Genomic DNA, 22,282 nt, shown 5'->3' with positions numbered 1-22,282 from the left:
CCCACCTTAGGCTTTAGCCTAAGTGGCCGTGGTGGGCCCAGGACAGATGGTACACATGACAAACTGCTTCCTTAGCTACCCTGGTTTGAGAAACCTCCATTTCCGCTCAGCATCTCAAGGGGCTGCCCAGTGGGCCAATGAGAACCCAGCGGTGGAGCCACAGCACCTGGCCCCAGTGTTATCGGTCATCACCTGTGTGACCTTGGGCAAGTTACTCGACCTCTCTGTGCTTTAGATGCCTCTTCCATTAAATAGAAATGATCATAACTCTCCTGGGACAGTGGCTATGAGTTTAAATACACATAAAGAGCTTGAAAGTTTCCTGATGTGTGTGGGGTGTGCGACATTGTGCGTGTTAGTGTTTTAGATACTGTAGGTGCCGTCTGTTGTCCCTCCGACCTGACTGTCACCTCCCGAGGGAGGGCCTGCCCAGCCTGGGTTCTGCCTTAAGCAGGTGCCGGGTGACCAGGCTCGTTACCACTGCTGGGGCTTGGGCTGGTCCTCCATCCTCATCCTGGGGCCTGATCCTTGTCCTGCCTTCTAAATTACAGGCTGGTTCCTCCTGGAAAGGGGTTTCAAGTGTGCCTTTGAGAAGGACCCGACCTGTCCCCACACTTCCTCAGGGCTACTGTTAGAGACCTGGGGGTCCAATGGCAAAGTCTGTTTAGGTGACGCTGGTCTGGCAGTTGGTCATCAATTTGCTTGGCTTCCCAAGGGTTGAACTTTCAAGACATTAGGCTCTAATAAGAATTTATATAAAATGAGAAAACACTTTTTTGTTAATATCATGACTTGTGATGCCTAATTCCCTATTGGTAGTTCTAATTCTGTCACTGGCTGCAAGAGACCTGTGGTCTTGGTGAGGGTGGGGATGGAGGGTCTCGGGGTGACAGCTGTATGACTGCTCTCTTGGGCTGGGACATGGCACCTGGCCCATGTCAACACGTCATTTTCCTTCTGTGTGTTTGTCCCTGGGTCAAAATTTTGCCCTTTTGTGAGGACAGCAGCCGCACAGGCTTATCCCCTCCAATGGGCTTCTTGCATCTTCGTTTGACCCTAATTCCAAATAAAGTCACATCCTGAGGTACGAGCAGGATTTCAACATGGAAGTTTTGCGGAGGGGGCATAATTCAGCCCCTAACTGCTGGTGTTGTAGGAGTGTTTATAATTCTGCTCTGCAGGACTTTTATTGGGCTAACGACAGATAGGAAAATATCACAGGTGGTGTGTGTGCCCATTAGCTTCTCAGGCCTCAGTCTCCTGCCTGTTGGACAAGGACCCCATTCGCCGTGTGACCCTCTGCTTCTGGTTTCACAGGTCACCAGTGCCTTGCAGCCACTGGACTCCACAGTCCACTACCTGCTCTCGACCAGTGGAGACCCCTCCACCACAGTGTCGTGGCTATTGCTGGGCCTGCCACAGCTGTTGCCGGTGGCCGACATCTCTACCATGCTGGATGACATCGTGAGGCGGGTCTATGAAGTGATCGGCATCCGGGTGCAAGGTTTTGTTCTCCTCCGTCCTCTCTCTTGGGGAGGCTGCAGGCTGGACTGTACAGCCAGGCCAGTCCTTCACTATTCAAAGGAGGGTTAAGGCCAGGAGGGGAGGAACCATGGGCTCCGTGCATTAGTCCCGCAGGCGAGGCCATTCTATAAACTCTGAGTCCCCAGGCTCGGATTCAAGAATTTTCTTTGCCCACATCCCCTCTGTCCCTCATCTCTCTTCTGACCCTGCCGTCCCCCACTCCTGCCCCAGCAGGCGTAACCTTCCAGCCAAGTTGGCACAGGGTTCAATCCCAAAGCAACATGCAAAGAACTCATTTCTTCAGTTCTCTGGGCTCCTGAGTTTCCCTCTTACCTCCTTCCGCCCCTGCCTTGACATCTCTGTACCTAGAAAGCCCCTCAGCAGGTTCATACCAAGTCGAACTTGTGCTTGCTAAGCACCCAGATGTGGCCTTGTTTCCGGAAGACGTTACCTGTTCTTTTTTTTTTTTTTCAGTCTATGTCAGGGGTTGGCAAGTGTTTTCTGAAAAGGGCCAGACAGCAAACATCTTTGGTTTTGTGGGCAGCATGGTCCGTGTTTCAACTGCTCTGTTGTACATTGTACTGGGAAAGCCATGCAGGCAGCGTGTGAATGAGTGAGTGGCTGGGTCCCAGCGGAGCTCAGCTCCCTTTCCCGAAACAGGGGCTGGTGTTGGCTGCTCTTGGTGAAGCTGCTCCCATGATATAGAAGGTGGAAAATGACAACGCCAGGTTTGGGGCCCTGGGAAAGCTCTGGTGATTCCAGAACCACGAACGTTCTTCAGGGCCCAGCCATGTCGTTCTGGTGCCAATAAGCAAAGCACCCACCTTGTTTGTTCCATCAATGTCCTTCCTCATGCCAGAAGTGACAGGGGAGTGTCTGCGGGTAAACAAGGTGGTTTTATTACTGGAGGAGGCCAGGGAGAACCCATACCGCAGAGACCTGTGAGGCATCTCAGGAAGAGGCTGCCGCCAAGAACCCATTATAGGAAGTGGGTTTTGATTGGGCGGTGGGCGGCTGAGAGGTAGGATCTTGTCAGGTAGGATGCTGTGGAAGGTGGGGGCAATTCTGTAACTGGTATCTCAGTACTCCTAACTGTAGGGAGGGGAATTGCATGAAGATAAGCTGTAGTTGGCAAAGAACTAATAGTCACTCATTTTGGCCAGGAGAAGAGGGCTGGTATTTTGTGGGTGAAGCACGAGCTTACTCCTGTTTTAGGTAAAATCCCGAAGTGGCCTGTGTGAGGTTGGGCTCTGCCGGGGACATCAGGACTGCTCTGGTTTTGTTCTCAGTGTAGGACCATGGCACACACTTGACTTACCTTTGAGGTAGGATGACTGGGCCCCATGGAGCTCAGACTCAGTCCAGCCCAAGCGATTTGCTCAGGCAATAGCAGCTGCCTGGGAGCGTGTGAGGCGGGTCGAGGAGCCCTGCCTGGCACAGGGCATTGCTGGGGTGGGGACGGGCTTCTCCCTGAGCACTGCCCAGTGTTCCTGCTGCACACTCCACAGAGTTGGGGGCTGTGGCTTTGCTAACGGCTCCTGCCTATTCTCCCTTTCAACAGACGTAAATGAATGTGCCTATGATGAGCTCAATGCCTGCTCTGCGGGGGAACGATGCACCAACCTGGAAGGCTCATACCAGTGTGTCTGTCCCCAGGGATCTCCGCTGGCCTCAGCTCCCCAGGAGCTGGATCACATGAATGACGGTAAGGACTGGGCTCTCCCGGACAGCATGGGACAGCTGGAATCTTTTCAATCTAGGTGGTCCATAGACCAGGTGACTCTTCTTTTCTTGACTAGAGGGAATGTGGAGCTCACAGGCACCCAAGAGTTACTTACTAGGAGCTCATTCTTGCATTTAGCAAACGTCTATTTATGCACCGTTCACAGTCCTAGATGCTGATAAAAGCATCCTGCGTGGGGAATGGCTGTTTAACTCAGTGATTTTCAGCTGGTGTGCTGTGAGACGATCTTAGGTATGCCTCAAAATTTTAAAAAGATCATAAATTATTTTTGAAAGAAGTTCAAAGCACAGTCAGTATATAATTTTTTTTACTTTTTTTGATCAACATAATTTAGGTGTGCTGCAGCAGTTGAACTATAGGTTCAAGTGTACCTTGAGATAAAAAATAGTTGAAAAATACTGGTTTAGATGGAGCTGTTCTGATGAGTGAGAGGGTCGTGACTGATGCATACACTGGGGCCTCAGAGAAGGCTGGGACTGTTCCTGACACTGTGGGGTCAGCCCTGAATGCCCAGCTCTGTCCAAGTTGGGAGGAACAGGGGAGGGGCACCAGGGGTCATCCATGCTGACACTTGGGATTGGCTTCTGCCATCAATGGGTTTCAAGTAAGAAAAAACTGTGTACTTTGTGATGTAGGACAGTGTTGTGAAGACAACAGGGCAGGAGTCTGGGTACAGAAGGGGAGGGGACTCAGGCTGCATTTTAGAGACAGAACCTATGGGGCTTACTGGTTAATCCAGTGAAAAAGAGGAAAGGGAAATCAGGCAGAATCCAGATATCTTTTTTAAAAACATCTAATTGTCAGGACTCAAGAACCCAAGTGTCTCAAGTGAGACACTGTCACTGCCACTGCCAACAGTGAAAGTGGGGGCTGACGTGGGGTTGAAGGCAGTGGGGATGCCAGGACCCCGTTTTTCTGAGTGAGCTAGAGCTTGGGGGCAGGGCTGGGCTGCAGTGTGGGTCTGCACTGGGGGTGGGGACACTGAAACGGTCTGAGAGTGGGGACTGCTCAGATGTGGAAACGTGGCTGAGAGAAGGGTACTGCGGTCAAGGGACCCCCTCCTATGTGGCCGAGGTCAGCATAGGAGGCGGAACAACATCAGCAGGGTCATGAGGGGAAGACTTAGCAGGTCCAGAGCTGAGCTGCGTGGGAGCTGGGGAGGGACAGGCAGGGTACCAGGAGGGCAGGGCAGGCTGTTGGGACTCTGGGGCTGTGGTGGCCTTTGAGGAGAGAGGAGGGGCAGGAAGCCATAAGTATGGCTTAAGTAGCAGCTGGAGACAATGGGGAAACCTTTGTGGTAGTTTTACAGAGGGGTGTGTCTGGCCCTAGGGTGTGTCTGTGTGTGGCCGCTGCAGGGAGATCCCAGCAGATCCCTGTGGTTTGCAGGTGCTGAGAGCCCCACTTGCCCCGGCAGCTGTTGTGTGCGCAGCGGATGAGCAAGTGGAGCCTCCCTTCAGGGACGGTGGTGGTGAGGCCACCTTATAGTCCTTCCTGCACTCACAGATGGGATCCATTTCGACGAGCACCTGTGATGCTTCGCCTACTGTTGTAACAGGGGTCCTGCAGTGCCCCAGCCCCTGCTCCCAGGGAGTTCACAGAGCAGTGAACACAGATGACAGATACATGGACAAATGGGAAATCTGGAGAGGGTGATTATGACAGTAGCACAAACAAAAAAATGTCATAGGAAAGTGTGTGGGGGTGGGGAGAGGGCTGGCCGGCTGTCAGGAATCCAGGCCTGAGCAGCCCCTTTGGACGGGCAGGGCTGGGCAGAGACCCCTGTGGAGGGAGCGACTGGGCCCTGAGGCCGTCTGGAGCACCAGCACTTGAGGGGAAGTGAAGTGGCCTGGGCTTCATAATGGCCCAAAGACATTTCTACCCTAATTCCAGGCCCCGTGGCTATGTTCCTCATGTAGCAAAAGGGACTTTGCAGAGGGGACTGAGGTGAGGGTCTCAGGATGGGTAACCTCCTTGCACAAGGTCCCAAAGCTATTACAGACATACATGATCCAGATTGTTCATTACAACCTGTCCACCACTGTCCTGAGGCCACCTTCCCCAGGTGCACTCTGGGCGAGCCATTCCTGTGATTGTGGGTTGTCTACAATCTGAGATGCTCTCAGGGAACAGAGCCATCAGAGCCGTGCCACCCTTCCTCACTTACCAGGGCCACCAGTGCCAGAGTCTAGAGTGGTGGAGTGACTCCACTGGAAAATAAGTGAGTGTGAGGCGCTGCTTTGCCGACCCTCTCCCTGTCCCATGGTGAGGAATGAGCTGGGTCCCAGAGTCAGTGTCAGATGTGGAGGGGTCCGGAGCCTGATTTCCGGTACAGGAACATTCTAGCTCCCGTCAGAATGAAGCTTCATGGGGAAAGAGCCTTGTCGTCTTCTGTTCAGGGATAAACAGGAGACACTTGACAAATATCTGTTGGATCAATGTGTGAAAGGAGAAGGGGACTGGAGTGAGTGGTGTGGCAGCCATTCCTTGGGTCTCTAGGTGTTAAAACAAATAAGGCAACTCCCAGCCAGTTCTGGCAACCTGCCCTCCCCACCCCCAGCAGCACATGAGCCCGGGGATCTGATCAGAACATGCACCTGCCTCCACACATACGCCCCAGCTTTGCCTAGGGCTGTCTCTAGGGTGGCGGGGTGTCCCTTTAGTGGGACTAGAAGTCATGTTTACTCTGCTCAGTAATCCGCAGAAATATGAGACACTCTTCATGGTTAGGCATGCTGTCAGCCAGACGCCGCCATGCTCCCCAGTGTGGCAGGCTGCAGGATCGCACCAGGATAGAAGGCCGCTAGGGCCACAGCTAATCACAAATGGGGAGGGCTGCATGGCTCTGGCTCCACTTCTAACAGCGCAGAACAAGCACATCCAGCGTCTCCAGATCAGAAATGTGAGTGAGTGCCAATTGCCCAGGCTAAGGGGAACAGCATGTGTTTTAAATTTAGAAGCTAATATAAATGAGCAATCTGTTGGAATGGCTGAGAGGCACAAGTCCTTGGAAAATACAGCACACATTTCAGATACTTTTCTTATGAAATTAGTCACCCAATTAATGACACACAGGCAGCTGGATTCTTGCACAAATCAGAAACCATAAGAAAGATTGCAGTCTGTGCTTTGTGCTCTGGGCATGCGTCCTGCTTTTAGGAAGGAACAAAACTGTCAAGGCCTCCCTCCTCAGCTGGAACCTCAGGCAACTCAGCGCCATGGAGAAACATCTCCTGAGTCTGGAGTGTGGGGGCGAGGTGCCAGAGGGAAGTTCACCTGGGCCACTATTCTAGGCTCCAGTCAGATTTTTCACAACTGGGTACTCAGAATCCTGGTTCAACTCCTCAGTGTCCCCACCTTCCTACAGCCCCACGTGTCAAACTGGTGGGCCCAAAGGAGAAGAGGAATCCAGCTGGGCCCAGAGAGATGGCGGGAAGGCTGCATCCCTAGTACCTTTCCTGCTGGGTGGACAGGGGTCAGGGCTGCTGGGGGAAACAAGAGCCCTGCAGGTGCGGGCTACTGCGCCCGCTTCAGCCAAGGAACTGTGGGGTCCTGGACTTCGGTGCCCAGCCTTGGACGGGGAAGGGGGCGGAATAAGGCTCCAGTGCCTGCATTTCAGATTATCTGAGCTGCTACTGCCCTCAGGTCACATATAGTCAAGAATCGAGTATCATTTTCCAGGGCTGCAGCTTGAGGGGAAAGCCAAAAGGTGACCAGAGAAGCATGTCCTAGGTGCCGACGGGCCAAACACCACCTTACAGGAAGGGAGGAGGGCTGGGTCAAAGGCATGCTTCTGGTTTTCAAATATCTCACAGTCTGCCCTGCATATAGGTAGGCCTCTGCTGCCCACCCTGTGCTCTCTCCACACACTTGGCTTCTGAGTGGCAGCAGGGAGACAGGGTCGTAGATCCTGACTATTCGCAGGGCATTGTGCTGTAACATTATCCTCCCTGAGGTGGCCAAAAAAATTCTTGGAGCTGGTGGTGCCTGTGGCTCAGTGAGTAGGGCGCCAGGCCCATATACCGAGGGTAGCAGGTTTTGAACCTGGCCCCGACCAAACTGCAACAAAAAATAGCCGGGCGTTGTGGTGGGCGCTTGTTGTCCCAGTTACTCAGGAGCCTGAGGCAAGAGAATCGCCTAAGCCCAAGAGCTGAAGGTTGCTGTGAGCTGTGATGCGACAGCACTCTACTGAGTCTACAAAGTGAGACTCTGTCTCTAAAAAAGTCTACAAAATGAGACTCTGTCTCTTAAAAACAAAACAAAACAATTCTTGGTGCTGTGTCCTGACTGTACAAACACAGAACTCAGTGCTTTTAGAGAATTTTCAGAAAAGATGCTATAGCTCCTCCTTGCTTTTTCAATGAGACATACGTTCCCAAGCTGTGTGGCTGTTAGTCTAGGCAGGTGGCAGGTGCTTTCTGATTTAAGTGATGGGGTGTGACCTCAAGTCTCAGGCCCCGAGCTTCGGGCCACCCTTGGTTGAAGCATTTCTGCTTTACTTGCCACAGAAGAAAACACAAATGACGAATAATTGTCTGTTTCTACAACCAACATTCGGAAACATACTGGCTTCAGTAAAAAGTATAGAAGTAAAAGTGTAGAAGTGTCTTTTTAAAAGGATGTGCTACCTCTCTCTCCCGGAAGTGTTAATAGGACACAGCCGGCGTGTGAGTGGAGGTTACTGATCCTGTGGAAGTAAGGCAGGAAGCGGGGGTGGAGTTTCTAATAATCTGCACCTGTCCACATTGGGTGGCTCCTGCAGGGCTCACAGCAAGGAGGCCCAGCACAGGGAACTGAGATTCCTGCAGGGCAGCTCAGCACGTGGTCTGAAGGGAGGAGACAGCAGGCTCGGTTGCATGACTATGACTGGGCACTAAATTTGATTCCAAGCCTCTTGGCAGCCAAAGCAAAAAGGGAAATGAGTTGGGTCTTGTTGGTTTTTGTTTTTGTTAGTGAGAGGATGCATACACATTTTCATAATTACACAGTCTGACCTACATGAATCTTTATATAAAGAACTTTGGAAAAACACACACTGCTAAATCATCTTTTTCTTTATTATGATTTTGCAAAAGATTTTTTAAAAAGTTCCCCATTGCTTTTTTTTTTTTTTTTTATAGAACTGAAATTCCAATGTAGAAATGCTGGTGCCTAGACTGTGGGCCACCCACTTTTTACATAATTCATGTTACCCAGATACACACTGTGGAGCCAGACTTGTTTCACCCAAAAAAGAACTTTCGTTCTATTTGAGCACCAGATATATATAAGTCGGTGCACTTGAGCTTTGCTCCTGACAGCGTGGATTTCAGCAGAAAGCACTAAAGAGGGGCTATGGAGGGAGCTGGGCAGAGCCCCAGCGGCGCTGCCTCCAGGTGGGCCCCGCCTTCAGCGTGAGGAGGCAGCGTGCCGGGCTGCTGTGCAAATAAATGGTCAAGCGCTTGTCACTCTTCAGAGTGGTCTGGGCCTGCGAGTGTGTGATGGGCAGCATTTGTAGATGTGGCCCAGACACGTGGCCCTGTAACGGCCATCAGTGTGAATGTTTTCTGCATAGTGGCTCAGTCCCCAAGGAGAATGCTTTGATTTTCTGGCAGCAGCTGACAAATGCCACATGCTGCTCAGACACACCTGGATCAGCGACCCTTTACCATCTCCGTTCAATCTCAAACACGCCATCACTTTGCCACAAGCCTAAACTACCCTCCAGAATTGTCCACAGTCCTGAGAAGGTCTGGAAGGCTGGAACCTCTTTTAATTAATGGGTTTAATTCAACGTGGCTGAGGAAGCAAGTGCTGTCCTGTATTGTTCAACTTGACCAACAAAGGGGGGAGAACTAAATGGAGATGAGGCCAAAATGCCTATTCTCAACACCTGTGCCTTTTCCTCATTCTCCATAGACTGCCCTCCAATCAGTGACTTCATGGTCCGCCATGTCAGCAGCAGCAGTTTCCACGTGTCCTGGCGTGTAAATTCCACCCGGAACCTCACTTTCCATGTGCAGGTGTTCAGGGGTCAGGAGCTGCTCAGGAGTGCCAAGACCCAGGGCCTGGACCTGGCAGTGGCTGGGCTGGAGGCCGGAACACTGTACGGGGTGAGGACCAGCTACCAGGGCTGCGGGGACAATGTGTCCGCAGCACTGACAGTCAAAACCGGTAAGGCCACCATGCAGACATGACGGCATCTGGGTCTCCATCCCGGTCTCTCAGCCCCGGGGCTGCACATTGTCTGCCTGCCAGCAGGGTGGGAAGTCATTGATCTCAGGGCTTGGTAGGGCATTGTGAGCGCGGTGGGTGCTTGCGTGTTCCTCGTCCTGTTCAGGGCTCACTCTTATGTGGGGGGGCAGAGGACGACGTATGAGCTCATGAATAAGCATCAGAGTGAGTGAGGCAGCAAGTGGCAGCCACTGGCATGCATGAGGGCCTTTGTCACCCTGAACTCCTTGGAGCTGAGCCCAGCTGACTTCCCAGAACCAGAGCTGAGGGTGGCAGCTGTCTTTGGGAAGCAGGAGCTTGCCTTGATTCCCACAGGGCATGCATGAAAGCTAACGCTCTGTCTGCTGTGTGTGTGCTGGGAGAAGACCTTTTCCCCAAACTGGACTCTCACATGAACTCAGGACTCATGTCGGGGCACCTAGCTGAGGGGGCCCATCTTACTGTCTCCCAGGCATCCCACTTCGGCTTCTTGGTAATGAGACACACATTCCCTATCCCATCTTGAGTCTTTTATCCAGCTTTGCTCATGTCCAAAGGCAGGGCCTCCCTTGTAGGCAAGCAACCCTACCAGTTTGCCTAGGACAAAGCATTCTTGAGAGGTGAGAATTCCAGGGCTAAATCCTGGAATACCCTGGGAAAAGTCCATCTGATGCCGAGGGCCTGGGCTTGGTTGGGCCTCACAGTTGTGAATAGGGCAGAGAAAGCAGCAGCTGCTCCACAGGAAAGGACCATCAGAGGGCTCTTTGTCCCCTACCTGTGCTGGTTAAATCAAGTTCCAGCTGGTGTGGGCCATGTGTGACGTTTGTACCTTTAGTCCATAAAGTGTGTGTGTGTCGGGTGGTGCCTGTGGCTCAAGGAGTAGGGCGCCGGTCCCATATGCCGGAGGTGGCAGGTTCAAACCTAGCCCCGGCCAAAAAAAAAAAAAAAAAAAAAGTGTGTGTGTGTCACTGGACTCTTTCACTCCAGCATAGAGGCAGATATTCCCTGTGTTGATTTCCCCCAATTTGGCTGCCTCAATCTAGGTTCATGCCTCAATCTATTTTTTAAAAGTTTCCCTACCAAATAATGGGTGTCCTGGAAATCATTGGGAGAACAGGGTGTGACTTTTGACCACAGGAATTCTGCTGATTTGCATCACTGTCTGTCTAGATGCCCGAGTGTTTGAAGTCATAATAAGGATCGTAAATCTCAACCTGACAGAGAAGTTGCTCAACCGCAGCAGCGTGGAGTACCAAGATTTTTCTAGACAACTGCTTCTCGAGGTACAGCCAAGACACAGATTTGCAACCATCCTTGGGTGCTCTGGGTGAGGGCATAGACAGGAGCCGGCGGGTCCAGCCTGGCTCCTCTTCTGTAACTGTGGAGGCCAAACCCAAATCATGCCACGATCACTCAGAAGCTCCCCCTTTTTTTATGTGGTACTTAGCCCAGACATTAGGTAGATCCATCTGTAGAACATGTGCCTTTGTTCAAACAGTCTGTCCAGCTGGATTTCTGTCAAACTTTCTGTCTGAGGGCTCTTCCTGCATTGGTGTAGCTTTATTAGCATTTGTTAACAATCATGACATCCATCTTCCCTTGTGGCTGTTGGGAGACTAAGCCAGTGTGAAATACCAGATAGTAAGGTAGAGAAAAAAGCAATTTCCTAAACTGCCAAGAATCATAAATGCTCTGAGATTTACCCTTCCTGCAAACTAACAAGTTAGTCTGCCATAGTTTCATCAACACTGGCAGAAGACATGAGATTCCTGGCTCAGAGATTCAGGACTTAATTACTCAGCAGGTGATGTGAGCATCATGTGTGTGCAATCACCTTTCCTGCCTCCAAGTCCCACAGAGGAGATGTGGAGGGGCCCGGGTGGACAGCACACACAATGGTCTTCCCATCAGCTTAGGAACCTCAAGCTTAGGGAACCCAAATCTTTTTTTTTTTTTTTTTTTTTTTTTTTTGCAGTTTGTGGCCGGGTTGGGTTTGAACCCGCCACTTCCAGTATATGGGGCCAGCGCTCTACTCCTTTGAGCCACTGGTGTTGCCCATGGGGACCCAAATCTTTTATAAGAGGCTGCAAGCACATCCTCCTGAACCTTTCTCCAGAAGGAGATAGTATCTTTGTTACATTGGACAAACTAACCTTTTTCTCTGGAGGGAGCCACTGTCCCCATCTCCCAAGGCTGTTTACTAAATAAACATCCTCAGTAAATATTCTGGAATGAAAGGGAAGTTAGTGCTTAAACTTGCAAGATGTGTAGAAATGCAAAAGACCCAAGGGTTCCATCCCAACATTTGCCTGCAAAAGGAGGCAGTTTTTGAATGTTGTTAGAGAATTTCCTCTCTTTTCTGATGTTAACTCACTTGTGTGTGTGGGAATAGACTGGCAGGCAGGCGGGGCCAGGCTGGTGTCTCTGACCCTGAGCACCTGAGCGATACAGCCCAGTGAAGAGGGGGCAGCCCCACATAGTCACAGGATTGTTCTTTGGTGGTCCTTTCCATCAGTCAATCAGCAGTCTCTCACTCACCTAGGCAAGTGATCAGTTCTCAGGACAGCCAGAGGGACTATTTATGTGATGGCCCGTGACTGGGAGCTTGATTGCAGTGGTCACTATAGTTCTCTAGCACAGACCAGTCTGGCCGCAGTGGTCCCAGGAAAGCCCACTGGGACACTGCAAGCCCGGAGGGGTCTCTGCCTCCCCTGAGAGGTCAGTTGCGGGGCTTCCGATGAAGGGAGAACTGGCTCTGTGCACAGTCATGAGTCACACTGGGGCCTGGGGCGATGGTGTGAACATGCTGATGGATAACTATTTAGTCTGACTGGTGGCCGCCTCCTCCTGACCAGGTCGCCACCTCCTTCCCGCCGGCGGTTTCTGCCTTGCACCACCGTGAGAAGCTGAGGATGCAGATCGTGTCTCTGCGGGCGGGAAGCATGGTCGTGAGGCTCAGACTCACAGTGCAGGACCCTGAGTTTCCAGTGGGCATCTCCACGCTGTCCCCCATGCTCCAGCTCCTGTTGGCAAGCACAGTGTTCCAGATTGACCAGCGGGGGACACATGTGCAAGGTACTCTCCTCCCCATGAGTCGGCACTTGTGATGCCCTCCAGCATAAGAAAGTAGTCTGGGTGACTTTGAGTCCATCTTTCCCTAATTCCAAAAGGGAAGGAAAGGAAATATAGACCCCTATTCTGTGTCCCTCCACTGGAGCCAGGGCTACCCCAGGCCCAGAACACCAGGTGAGATGTGGCTGGAGGGCCCACAGGGGTCAGGGCCTTGTGTGACCCCTGTTGGGGTCGACAGGTGGCCACGCCACTGCTCATGATGGGTCTATTTCAATAGCTGTGTGTCAACTAGGTTTTGGCTTGAAGCTGGAGGTCATGGACACAGGAGGGACAGAGAGACACAGGGACAGGGAGTGGCAGATTTAGAGAGAGAGATAGAGGTACAGTGACAGAAACGGAGAGACACGTAGGAGAGACAGAGACATGGAGAGGGACAGAGTCAGAGACAGGGATGGTTTCCCTCCCGAGTGCAGGCTCGCAGTTCTCTCCCAGGGATGAGGCGCTCACAGTCGCTAAGTCAGCAGGCCTCAGTCTGGGCGCATCTGTGGAAGGGCTTCCCTCTGGCCCCCAGCAGGCTGGTCTGGCTGTGAGCTCCATCACCTTCCTCCACCGAGGAGTGCATGGGGGCTGGGGGCCCTGCACCTTGAGGCCATGCCTGGAGTCCCCATCTGCTCAGCCCAGGTCGCTCTGTCCACAGGAAGCCCCCTAAGGATGGAGCTGCTGCAGTGGCCCTTCCCCTGGGCTGCCAGGGTGGGGTCCCTAGCGTGTGCCCCCAGCCAGCCTTTCCTCAATACCTTCTGACCCCCAACCCCCACTTCCTCTGTGGACTAGGGCTTATGCTATTCCAGATCTTTGCCTCCCCAGGCAAAGAAGGAGGTAGAGGTGGAGTGTTGGTCCCCGGAAAAAGATATTTTTACCTGGAATATCAGAATGAGACCTTATTTAGAATAATGTTTTTTGCAGATATAATTAAGGCAAGGACCTCCAGATGAGGTCATCCTGCGGTTGGATTTAGGGATGACAGGTGTCCTAATATGAGACAGAGAAGGACACAGAGACACAAGGGGAAGACCCCATGTGTCCATGGAGGCCAAGATTGCAGCGACACTGACATAGCCAAGGAATGCTGGGAGCCACGTGTCCCTGGAGGAGACTGGGAGGTTCTTCCCTGGTGCCCCAGGGGAAGTGCGGCCTCCTGGCACCTTGGGTTTGGACTTTTGGCCTCCAGACCTGTGGGAGTAAATTTTGTTGTTTTGGGACCCCCAGTGTGTGGCCATTTGTTAGGGCAGCCATAGGAAACTCATATAGCAGATGACCTTGCATGTCTAATAGTCAGTACACCAGTGCTCCCCTCCCCCGGCCCGAGAAGTTGTGGAGCCCCCTCCAAAGTCACCAACACTTGAAGTGGGCTCCTGCCTGGCTGAGTTCCCGCCAGGTGCTGGCTGTTATGGTGCCTGTAGGAGTTGGGGTGCTCTATGGGGTCCCCCATGTAGGGCTGGCTTGGTGGCCCAGCTGGCTTGGTGGCCCAGCTGGGCCATGTCTTGGCAGGAGAGGTGGCCCTGCCTCTACAGTCCTAGCCCAGCTACCGAGGAACAGCCCCAGGGCAGTGCTCCTACCTGGGGACACGCGAAGCTGTGCCCAGTTTGTGGGAAGATGTCCCCTCCCTGAGCCCCCACCTTTAGGGCGAGGACCTGCCGCTCTGTGGAAAGGCCACTAACCACAGCAGTAGCTCCTCAGAAGAGCGCTCTGGTCCAAGGCCTACACAGACACTGCAGGCAGGAGCAGAGCGTTCCTGGGTCACCCTGGAGTACTCTGTGGGTCAGTGTCCTAACCTCAGCAGAGGCTGATGAGGCCCAGATGGGGGTCGTGACGACCTCTCGGCCCCACAGGAGGTGGCAGCACACGTGGTTAGAGTGTGACAGAGCAGTCTGGAGTCCCAGCTCTGACGTTCACTTGTGGGACAGGTGACTTCCTCCTGCGCCTCAGTTTTCCCACCTATGAAGTGGAAAGGTGAAGGCAGCGTCCCACTGGGAGGCCAGTTGGGTAAACTCAGGGCCGGTGCACATGTGGGGTCAGCACCTCTCCTGGCACACAGCTATTCATATCTGCTGTCACTCCAGCATGCTAAGTCACCTCTTCAGGGTCAGCTCTCATGTCTACAAGGAATGACTGTCCGAGAAGACCCCACAGTGCCTGGGTTTCTACTGGCCCTTCCTCCTCAGGGGTCCCCTCCCGCCTGCACTGGTCCCTTCAGTCTCCCACTCCCAACAGTTCAGCCCCTGCCTCCCTCCTGCCTCCCATGCTCTGGAAGTGTCTCACAATTATCATTCGTTCTGAACTGAGAATGTGACAAGGGTTTCCAGGGGGCGTCGTCCTAGACCTTTTCATTCTAAGGCCTCTGTACCGACTTCAACAAAGGAACAAGACCCTACCAGCAGCGTCATTCTGCCTGAGGGGGCCTCTGGGGACTTCTGGCAGCCACTTTCTCTTGGCTGGAGCCAGGTGGGGGCAGTCAGAGGAGGTCAAATTGAGCTGCTGGAAGATTCCCTTCAGCTGCCTGCTCCCGAGGTGTCATGGCCACACAGGCCTCTCCATCCCCTTGCAGCTGTGGAAAAGGAACTCAAGCCAGGGTGCCTGACCTGGGGCTATCGTGGTCTCCTCACCTGCTGGCCATGCTACTATTGCAGGTGGCTTTCTTCCTTTTTACCCAGTGTCCATGCCTGGTGGTGTTAGAGCCCGGTGTTCCATGCCTTTCTCCAAGTATGACTTGGACACAAACCCCGGGAGAGTCAAGGGTGCTGGGCCAGGCACCAGAAGGTCTGGGGTCTGCACCTGACCCAGGCACCTGCAGCTTGTTCTCAGTAGGGCCAGCTCAGTGGGGGCACCTGTGCTGGGGAGGCGGCGGCTGTCCCCACTCCTCTAGGGATGACTTATGCCCTTGTCCCAGGGGCAGGTCCAGCGAGAGCAGGGTACACCCTGTCCTGCTCCATCCTTGTTTGGCCAGCCAAGGAGGGTGCAGACTCCCAGTAGCTCACTTGCCTCTTCCTCTTCCTGGGGAACCAAGTAAATTAGACAATGGGTGCCAAGGCCAGGTGAATCGCCAGGTGCTGAAATAGATGCCAGATGCTGTGGGGTTTGTGCCAAGTCCAGAGGCTCTGGACTAGAGCCTCTGCTGCCCACCGGCCTGGGCTCTGGCCCCTGTCTGGGTCACCCCAGGACAGCCACCTGCAGGGAGGTTGGGCAACACCTTGGGAGGATGTGTGGACTGCACCCTGATGGCAGAACAGCTGGGCCACACCTGGGTGGTGGCTTGACTGCTATGGCAGCTGACAGCTTGCTGGTCTCCAAGGAAGCTGCTTCTGGAAAGACCCTGTGAGGCAAAGCTGAGAAAACCAGAGAACAGCCTTTTGGCCCTTACCAGCAGTTATCTTTGCACAAAACTGAATTAGTCTCTCTTACCTTAGCTTAAAGCCCCTCCAGCCAGGGCTGCTCTGGTGTGCGGGGCGTGGTTGGGTGTGTGTTCCCAGCATTGCCTTGCAGAAGGGCCTGGGATGCCCTGACCCTCCCTGGTCTGGGGAGATGCACGCCCCAGGTGGGCCCCCCAAGCAGAGGTGGCTCCCCAGAGCCCTCTCCAGCCAGCAAGCTCCACCCAAGGGCCACATCTCGGCTCTGTCACCCAGCGGCCTCCCTGTAGGGTGGGGCAGGCAGGGGCCACAGAGCCGGGTCCTGGGGCTGTAGGAAACTGCCCTCCCTGGCTCCCTGACCTGAGTGCAGCTCTTGGTGTTTGCTCCTGGAATCTTCACTCACGCATACTGTTCAGCCATGTGGCAAAATAGACTGGGCCATCACATTCTTGGAGTGTGTACACAGATGGGTGGCGGTCACCAGGGAGACCGCAGGGAAAGAGGGGAGGGGAGGGTAAAAGAGAAGAGAATGGTGTGAAGGTGTTTCTGCGCTGTGGTCCTGGCTGACTGCTGACCAGGAAAGAGGGCAGGCTCAGCAGGGGGAGCGGTGGGGCCACAGGTGTGGGCTGACCTAACACCACTCCTCCCTCTGTCCAAGGGGCCAGGGCCTCCCAGAGACGTGGCATCACATGGGGTCTTGGGGCACAGGAGGGGGTGTTGAGGGCCATTTCTACACCTGTTGAAACACCTGGGTGCTCTAGATTGGCAGGGGAAGTTATGTTGTATAATGGTCAGTCTCCCATCCCACCGCCCCAACACCCGCCCCCCCCGCTTGGTTATTTTTCTGCTTCTTGGTTGAAACACTAAGTATCAGGGATGTTGGCACATCAAAGAGAAAGCAGCTGAGCATTTGGGTGTGGGACAAATAATGAACAGGAGAAGAATATGTTCACACCGCCCCAGGGACCCAACACTTCCTAATCTCTGTCCCCAAATAAGTGATCTGATAGTGAAGGTCCCCCCACCGACTGCCCTGTGTCATCGGTTCCCAGTGGATCACTGCAAAGATGTTGGGAAAGAGCTCTGCTCTGGGGCCTCCCTGTCTCCTGACCGGTCTCCGGCCATTTGCTCACTGGCTCTGTCTTGTCTCTTGGCAGACTGGGACGAGTGTGCAGACAGCTCGGAGCATGACTGCTCGCCAGCTGCCCGCTGCATCAACCTCGAGGGCTCCTACACCTGCCAGTGTCTCACTGCCAGGGACGCCAACCCCTCCCGGGTGGGCAGGGCCTGTGAAGGTGTGTGTCCCCTGCCCGGCTCTGGGATGGGCCCTCTCCCTGGGGACCTGGGGACAGGGAGCGGGGCAGAGCTGACTTCTCTATCAGGCGCAGCTAAGGACCCATGATGATGTTAGGGGCCCCTGGAAATGTTTTCTTTTCTTTTTAATGTCAGAAGAAAGAAATTAATCTAATGATAGTAAATATATATTTAATACATATAAACAGTGACTCCAGTATGGATTCTATCCATCTTTATCCTAATGTGGCTGTGAAATATAATTTTTTTTTTTTTTTTTTTGTAGAGACAGAGTCTCACTGTACCGCCCTCGGGTAGAGTGCCGTGGCGTCACACGGCTCACAGCAACCTCTAACTCTTGGGCTTACGCGATTCTCTTGCCTCAGCCTCCCGAGCAGCTGGGACTACAGGCGCCCACCACAGCACCCGGCTATTTTTTTGTTGCAGTTTGGCCGGGGCTGGGTTTTGAACCCGCCACCCTCAGCATATGGGGCCAGCGCCCTACTCACTGGGCCACAGGCGCCACCCTAATTTTTAATAGACTTTTATGAAGGGATGTTAGGGTCCATGAAGGCTAAGTTCCTCGGGCCCACAGAAGTCACGATGCATCCAGGAGGGTGGGTCCCTCTCCCCAGGTGGCCTGGTGCCTGAGAGGGTGTGGAAGCTGAAAAGGGCCTGATTTGGGGGGTCTCCTTGGCCCTAAATCTCTTTTAGGGACCAGTTCTTGATTGGTTGGAGCTACCTGGGGTGCTGAGCTGAGAGGTAGCAGGAGGCCACATGCAGACCAGAAATGCCGGGATTGATTACCAGCGTCTGGCGTTTCTGGCTGGAAGGAGTGGTTGAGCATTATCCCGTGAGGAGACTTAAACATTGGGTGTAGCATCCCGCCTCCTCACGTCCCTGGCTTATCTTCTCCAATGTTTTCTTATTCACTTGATGGCCAGGAAGTTGACATCAGCCAGCACCAAGTCCCACACTGAGCACAATTTGGAGGAAATTATGTCAATTTGCAGCCTGTGAGAAGTAAACCCTGCATTTGAGTCTTGGTCTTGCAGCCCAGGGCAGGTCCCCCGACCCTGGGTCTCAGCTTCTTCATTTATCACATAGAGAGGTGCACCTTGCCTTCCAAGGGGCCCTGTAGACACAGGTCCCGCTAAATGCTCATAAACACCAACCAAGGCAGCCATGTCCCACTGGGGTCGCCAGGGTGCAGGAGCAGGATGCTGGATGGCTCTGTCCCCCTTTGGGAGGGTTCTTGCCCCCGATGGGCCCCAGCAGGCTCTGCTCAGCTGTTTCTGGACCAGACACCCCACCTGACAGTGGGTGTTCCACAGGTGACGTGGCGAGCCCCACGGGCAGTGTCCTATCTTTGGCCACTGGAGTAACAGCCCCCACTCTCAGCACAGGAGCAGCAGCCCAGGGCCTGGAGACCCACACTTTGTCAGCCACCCCCAGCCACCGGTGGGACACCCTGGAGGCAGGCCAGGCCCAGACCCCAGGGTCCCCTCCCAGGAGAGGGGACATTGGTGGTATCAGGCATGATGGGAATGGCACGCCGCGAGGAGATGAGGAGGCACTCAGTGTGACCCCAGTCCTGGAGACAGACCTATGGAGCAACCGTGGGGTGACTGGCACCAACTCCTTCCCTAAGGCTCCTGGGCCAACCCACAACTCCCATCAGAAGGCCACAGAGGGCCCTCTGGACTCCCCTGGACAGTTGCTGGGAAACTCCAGCACAGAGCCCCTCTCCTGGCCCACACCTACTGAGGGCCCCACCGGGCACGTCCTGTGGCATGACAGCCTCCCTACTCGGGAAACACTTTGGAACTCCACGTGGCTGCAGAATGAGGACCCCGCACGCTCTCACCCCCTAGACCTGCCATCAGCCCCCACATCTCTGAAGCTCCCCACCTGTGGTAAGTGTGTGAAATGGGGCCTCTTGGCTGGAACACGGTGTGGGCTGCACAGCCTGGGCAGGGCTCACTGAGTCTGTTCTTGAGTGGCACTTGAGTGGTCTTCCCCAACCCATGCAGGAGGACACCAGGTACAGGACAGATGTCCCTCGACAGCTGGTTTCTGGTCTAGGAGGAAAGCTTATGGCCTGGCCTGTGCCAGTCCTCCTCTCCCCATCACAGGCTCCGTGCTGCGGCAGCCGGGACAGAGGCCAGGCTTCAGGCTTAGGGAGCAGCCTTTGGGCTCAAGTTGGTGATCTCCGTGGTGCCGGCCACCCCCAAAGTCCTGCTCCCAGCAGCACTATGCTCCAGCATGCCACAGCCTCCAGAAGTGCCACCCCACAAAACTGTACCCACAGCTGTGCTGCACCCCTGCAGCTGTTCTGCAGCCCAGTGGTCCTGTCCCCCTGGCTGTCTGCACCTTCACAGCTGTTCTGTGGTCCAGCTGCCCTGTCCCCCTGGCTGTCTGCACATTCACAGCTCTTCTGTGGCCCAGCTGCCCTGGTCCCCTGGCTGTCTGCACCTTCACAGCTGTTCTGTGGTCCAGCTGCCCTGTCCCCCTGGCTGTCTGCCTCTTCACAGCTGTTCTGTGGCCCAGCTGCCCTGTCCCCCTGGCTGTCTGCACCTTCACAGCTGTTTTGTGGTCCAGCTGCCCTGTCCCCGTGGCTTTCTGCACCTTCACAGCTGTTCTGAGGCCCAGCTACCCTGTCCCCCTGGCTGTCTGCATCTTCACAGCTGTTCTGAGGCCCAGCTACCCTGTCCCCCTGGCTGTCTGCATCTTCACAGCTGTTCTGAGGCCCAGCTACCCTGTCCCCCTGGCTGTCTGCATCTTCACAGCTGTTCTGAGGCCCAGCTGCCCTGTTCCCCTGGCTGTCCTATACCTTTACAGTGGTTCTGTAGGCCCCATGGGTGTCCTGGACCTCTGGCCATGCATGGCCCCCAGCAATTACATGCTACTTGAAGGGGGTTTAGACATCATGCCCCTGGTGACACCCCAGGAGATTTTGGGCAGGTCTTTGCAGGGAGCAGACCTGATGGCCACCCTGCCATCTCTGCTGTGAGCTCACTGTGCTGGCCTGGATGTCACCTGATGGCACTATTAAGTGTGAGCTCTATCAGAGCTCCCCTGCTAAACCTACCATGTCCTAGACTAAACTCCTACACCCTGGTAGGCTGGGGGTCCCTGACAGAACAGCCCTGCAGCCAGAAATGCCTGCATTGACCCCTTGGTCAGCCTGCCAGGGGATGGGGTGGACAACCCTCGAAGACCAACCCAGAACAGGCTCTAGGGCCTTTCCTTTCTGCAGTCTAGGGACCTCAAATGTGTTTGAACCATCTCTGAAACCAAACTGGACACCACTCACTATGTCCTGAGCAGGGTACCACTCTCTGGGGGCAGGCTCAGGGTCTTCATGCAGGAGGGATCATCATAGGACTTGCATTGGTGGATGTCACCGCAAACTTCTCATGTCCCTGCTGTGATATGTTTGATTTTCGGCACTGGGGGAAGCCTCTCTTTTCCTGTCTCCTCAGAATGGCTTGGCTCTAATTTTGGCATTTTTATTCCACCCCTCCTCCCCAGGCCCCGTGTCAATCACAAGGATAAGAGTTTCCAATGTGACCAGCACTGGCTTCCACCTGGCATGGGCAGCGGGCCCTGCCCTGCACCCCACCTTCCAGATCCTCCTGATTTCAACACGGGGCCCAGCTGTGGGCCTGGAGACCTGGAACACAAGTGTGGCGCTGCTGGGGCTGGAGCCCGGCGTCTTGTACCTGGTGGAGATAGTGGCCTCGGCATGTGGGGAGGAAGGTGCCAGGGCACTCCTGAGAGTGAGGACAGGTAATGGGTTCTGTTTGCTCTTAAAGGGAGGAAGAGAAAGTACCAAAAGCTTTCCAGGGGCTAAGGTTTAGAAGATCTGGGTTTATCTGTGGGCTGCTGCGCTTCTGTTTTCCTCTGAGTGTAGGAGTATCCAGCTCGCTTCCCAGTCGGGAGGTAGCCGCGGGCACAGGGTACCCCCAACTCTGCCTGCAGAGGTCACCGGTGCTGGCTCATCCACGTCCTCGTGGATGTGCAGCCCGGCAACTGCGTGTGCTGCTGGTTTATTGAGCCAAATCCAGTCCTTTGAGCTCTTCATTCTCAGAGGACCTGGCTTTCAGGGAGGACAGCAGGCGTTGGACAGTCAGACGGTCGCTGTGCGAGCAGCCCCCAGAGGCCACAGAATAGAGGGGCTTGTGATAGACTCTGATAAGCTGGAGCTGATCCTTGGTGAGAGTTGTAGGTGTTTAGATAAAAGTCCTCATTAGCAGGTCACCCGGGTGTTCCTTTAAATGTACACTGTACCCGAATAGCCAAGGGCTTTTCTGGTGTTTGGGGTCAGGCTTCACATCTCAGGCACCTTCCTGAGCCTTGATAATGGGGGTCTTCACTGTGGGGCGCACATTCCTCGGGGGATGGCACAGATGACCTACGGGTGCAGCACGAACAGTGTGGAACTTTCATGTGTGGACTTTAAAGTCTAGTCAGCCCTGGGACGGGGACCTGAGAACAGACGGAGCGTGGTGATACTCACTGTGCAACTCCATGGCCGACTGGACAGAGGGAGGCTGGTGTTGGCCAGGTGCTCGTGCAGGGCGGGTCTGGAGTCTGAGCTGGTGCTGAGGGGGACGAGCCACAAGCGTGACCCTGGGAGTGCGCCTACCTGTGCACTCACACTGCTTTTGCTGACTTTCGGGCTAGGCCGCCTGCCCCAGCTGTTACAACTTTGGACTGAAGGCCCTCAGGTGCAGCAGCAATGACTCTGAGGACATGGAGTTTGGGGTTCATCCAGGAATGCATAGTGGGGGGCAGAGTCTGGGCCCCCTGAGAGGAGAGTGTCGTCCTTCCCTTTCACTGCCCAGAGTGCCCCTGCGTGTGGCAGGTGCTTCAGAAATTCCTGAGGGACGGGCTGAGATGAGGGCGGTAGCCTCTCCTGGACTCCTCCGCGTGTCTGAAGTGCTCTGAGAACCCCTCTGCAAGGGGAAGGGATTGAGATGGGAGAGACAAAGGGGAGACTGTCCTCAGACTGTGAGAGGCGGGGTGGCCGAGGAGGAAGCAGGCACAGCCT

The 22,282-nt window shown here is 54.3% G+C and overlaps 1 protein-coding gene across 1 annotated transcript in view; it reads left to right on the top strand.

Moving 5' to 3' along the window:
• The window catches only part of UMODL1 (uromodulin like 1), a 57,333-nt gene that overhangs the window by 12,662 nt on the left and 22,389 nt on the right, over positions 1-22,282 (top strand). Inside the window, exons 5-13 of the mRNA XM_053565105.1 lie at positions 1,318-1,504; positions 3,086-3,229; positions 9,164-9,418; positions 10,628-10,740; positions 12,313-12,532; positions 17,091-17,228; positions 18,561-18,808; positions 18,944-19,142; positions 20,761-21,018. Of these exons, the coding sequence (XP_053421080.1) occupies positions 1,318-1,504; positions 3,086-3,229; positions 9,164-9,418; positions 10,628-10,740; positions 12,313-12,532; positions 17,091-17,228; positions 18,561-18,808; positions 18,944-19,142; positions 20,761-21,018 (1,762 nt within the window). The remainder of the gene's footprint in view (positions 1-1,317; positions 1,505-3,085; positions 3,230-9,163; positions 9,419-10,627; positions 10,741-12,312; positions 12,533-17,090; positions 17,229-18,560; positions 18,809-18,943; positions 19,143-20,760; positions 21,019-22,282) is intronic.

The sequence above is a fragment of the Nycticebus coucang genome, chromosome 16 (assembly GCF_027406575.1).
Source record: "Nycticebus coucang isolate mNycCou1 chromosome 16, mNycCou1.pri, whole genome shotgun sequence".
Taxonomy (NCBI): domain Eukaryota; kingdom Metazoa; phylum Chordata; class Mammalia; order Primates; family Lorisidae; genus Nycticebus; species Nycticebus coucang.
The sequence above is the reverse complement of the archived record's forward strand: the minus strand, read 5'-3'. Positions and strand labels throughout refer to the sequence as shown.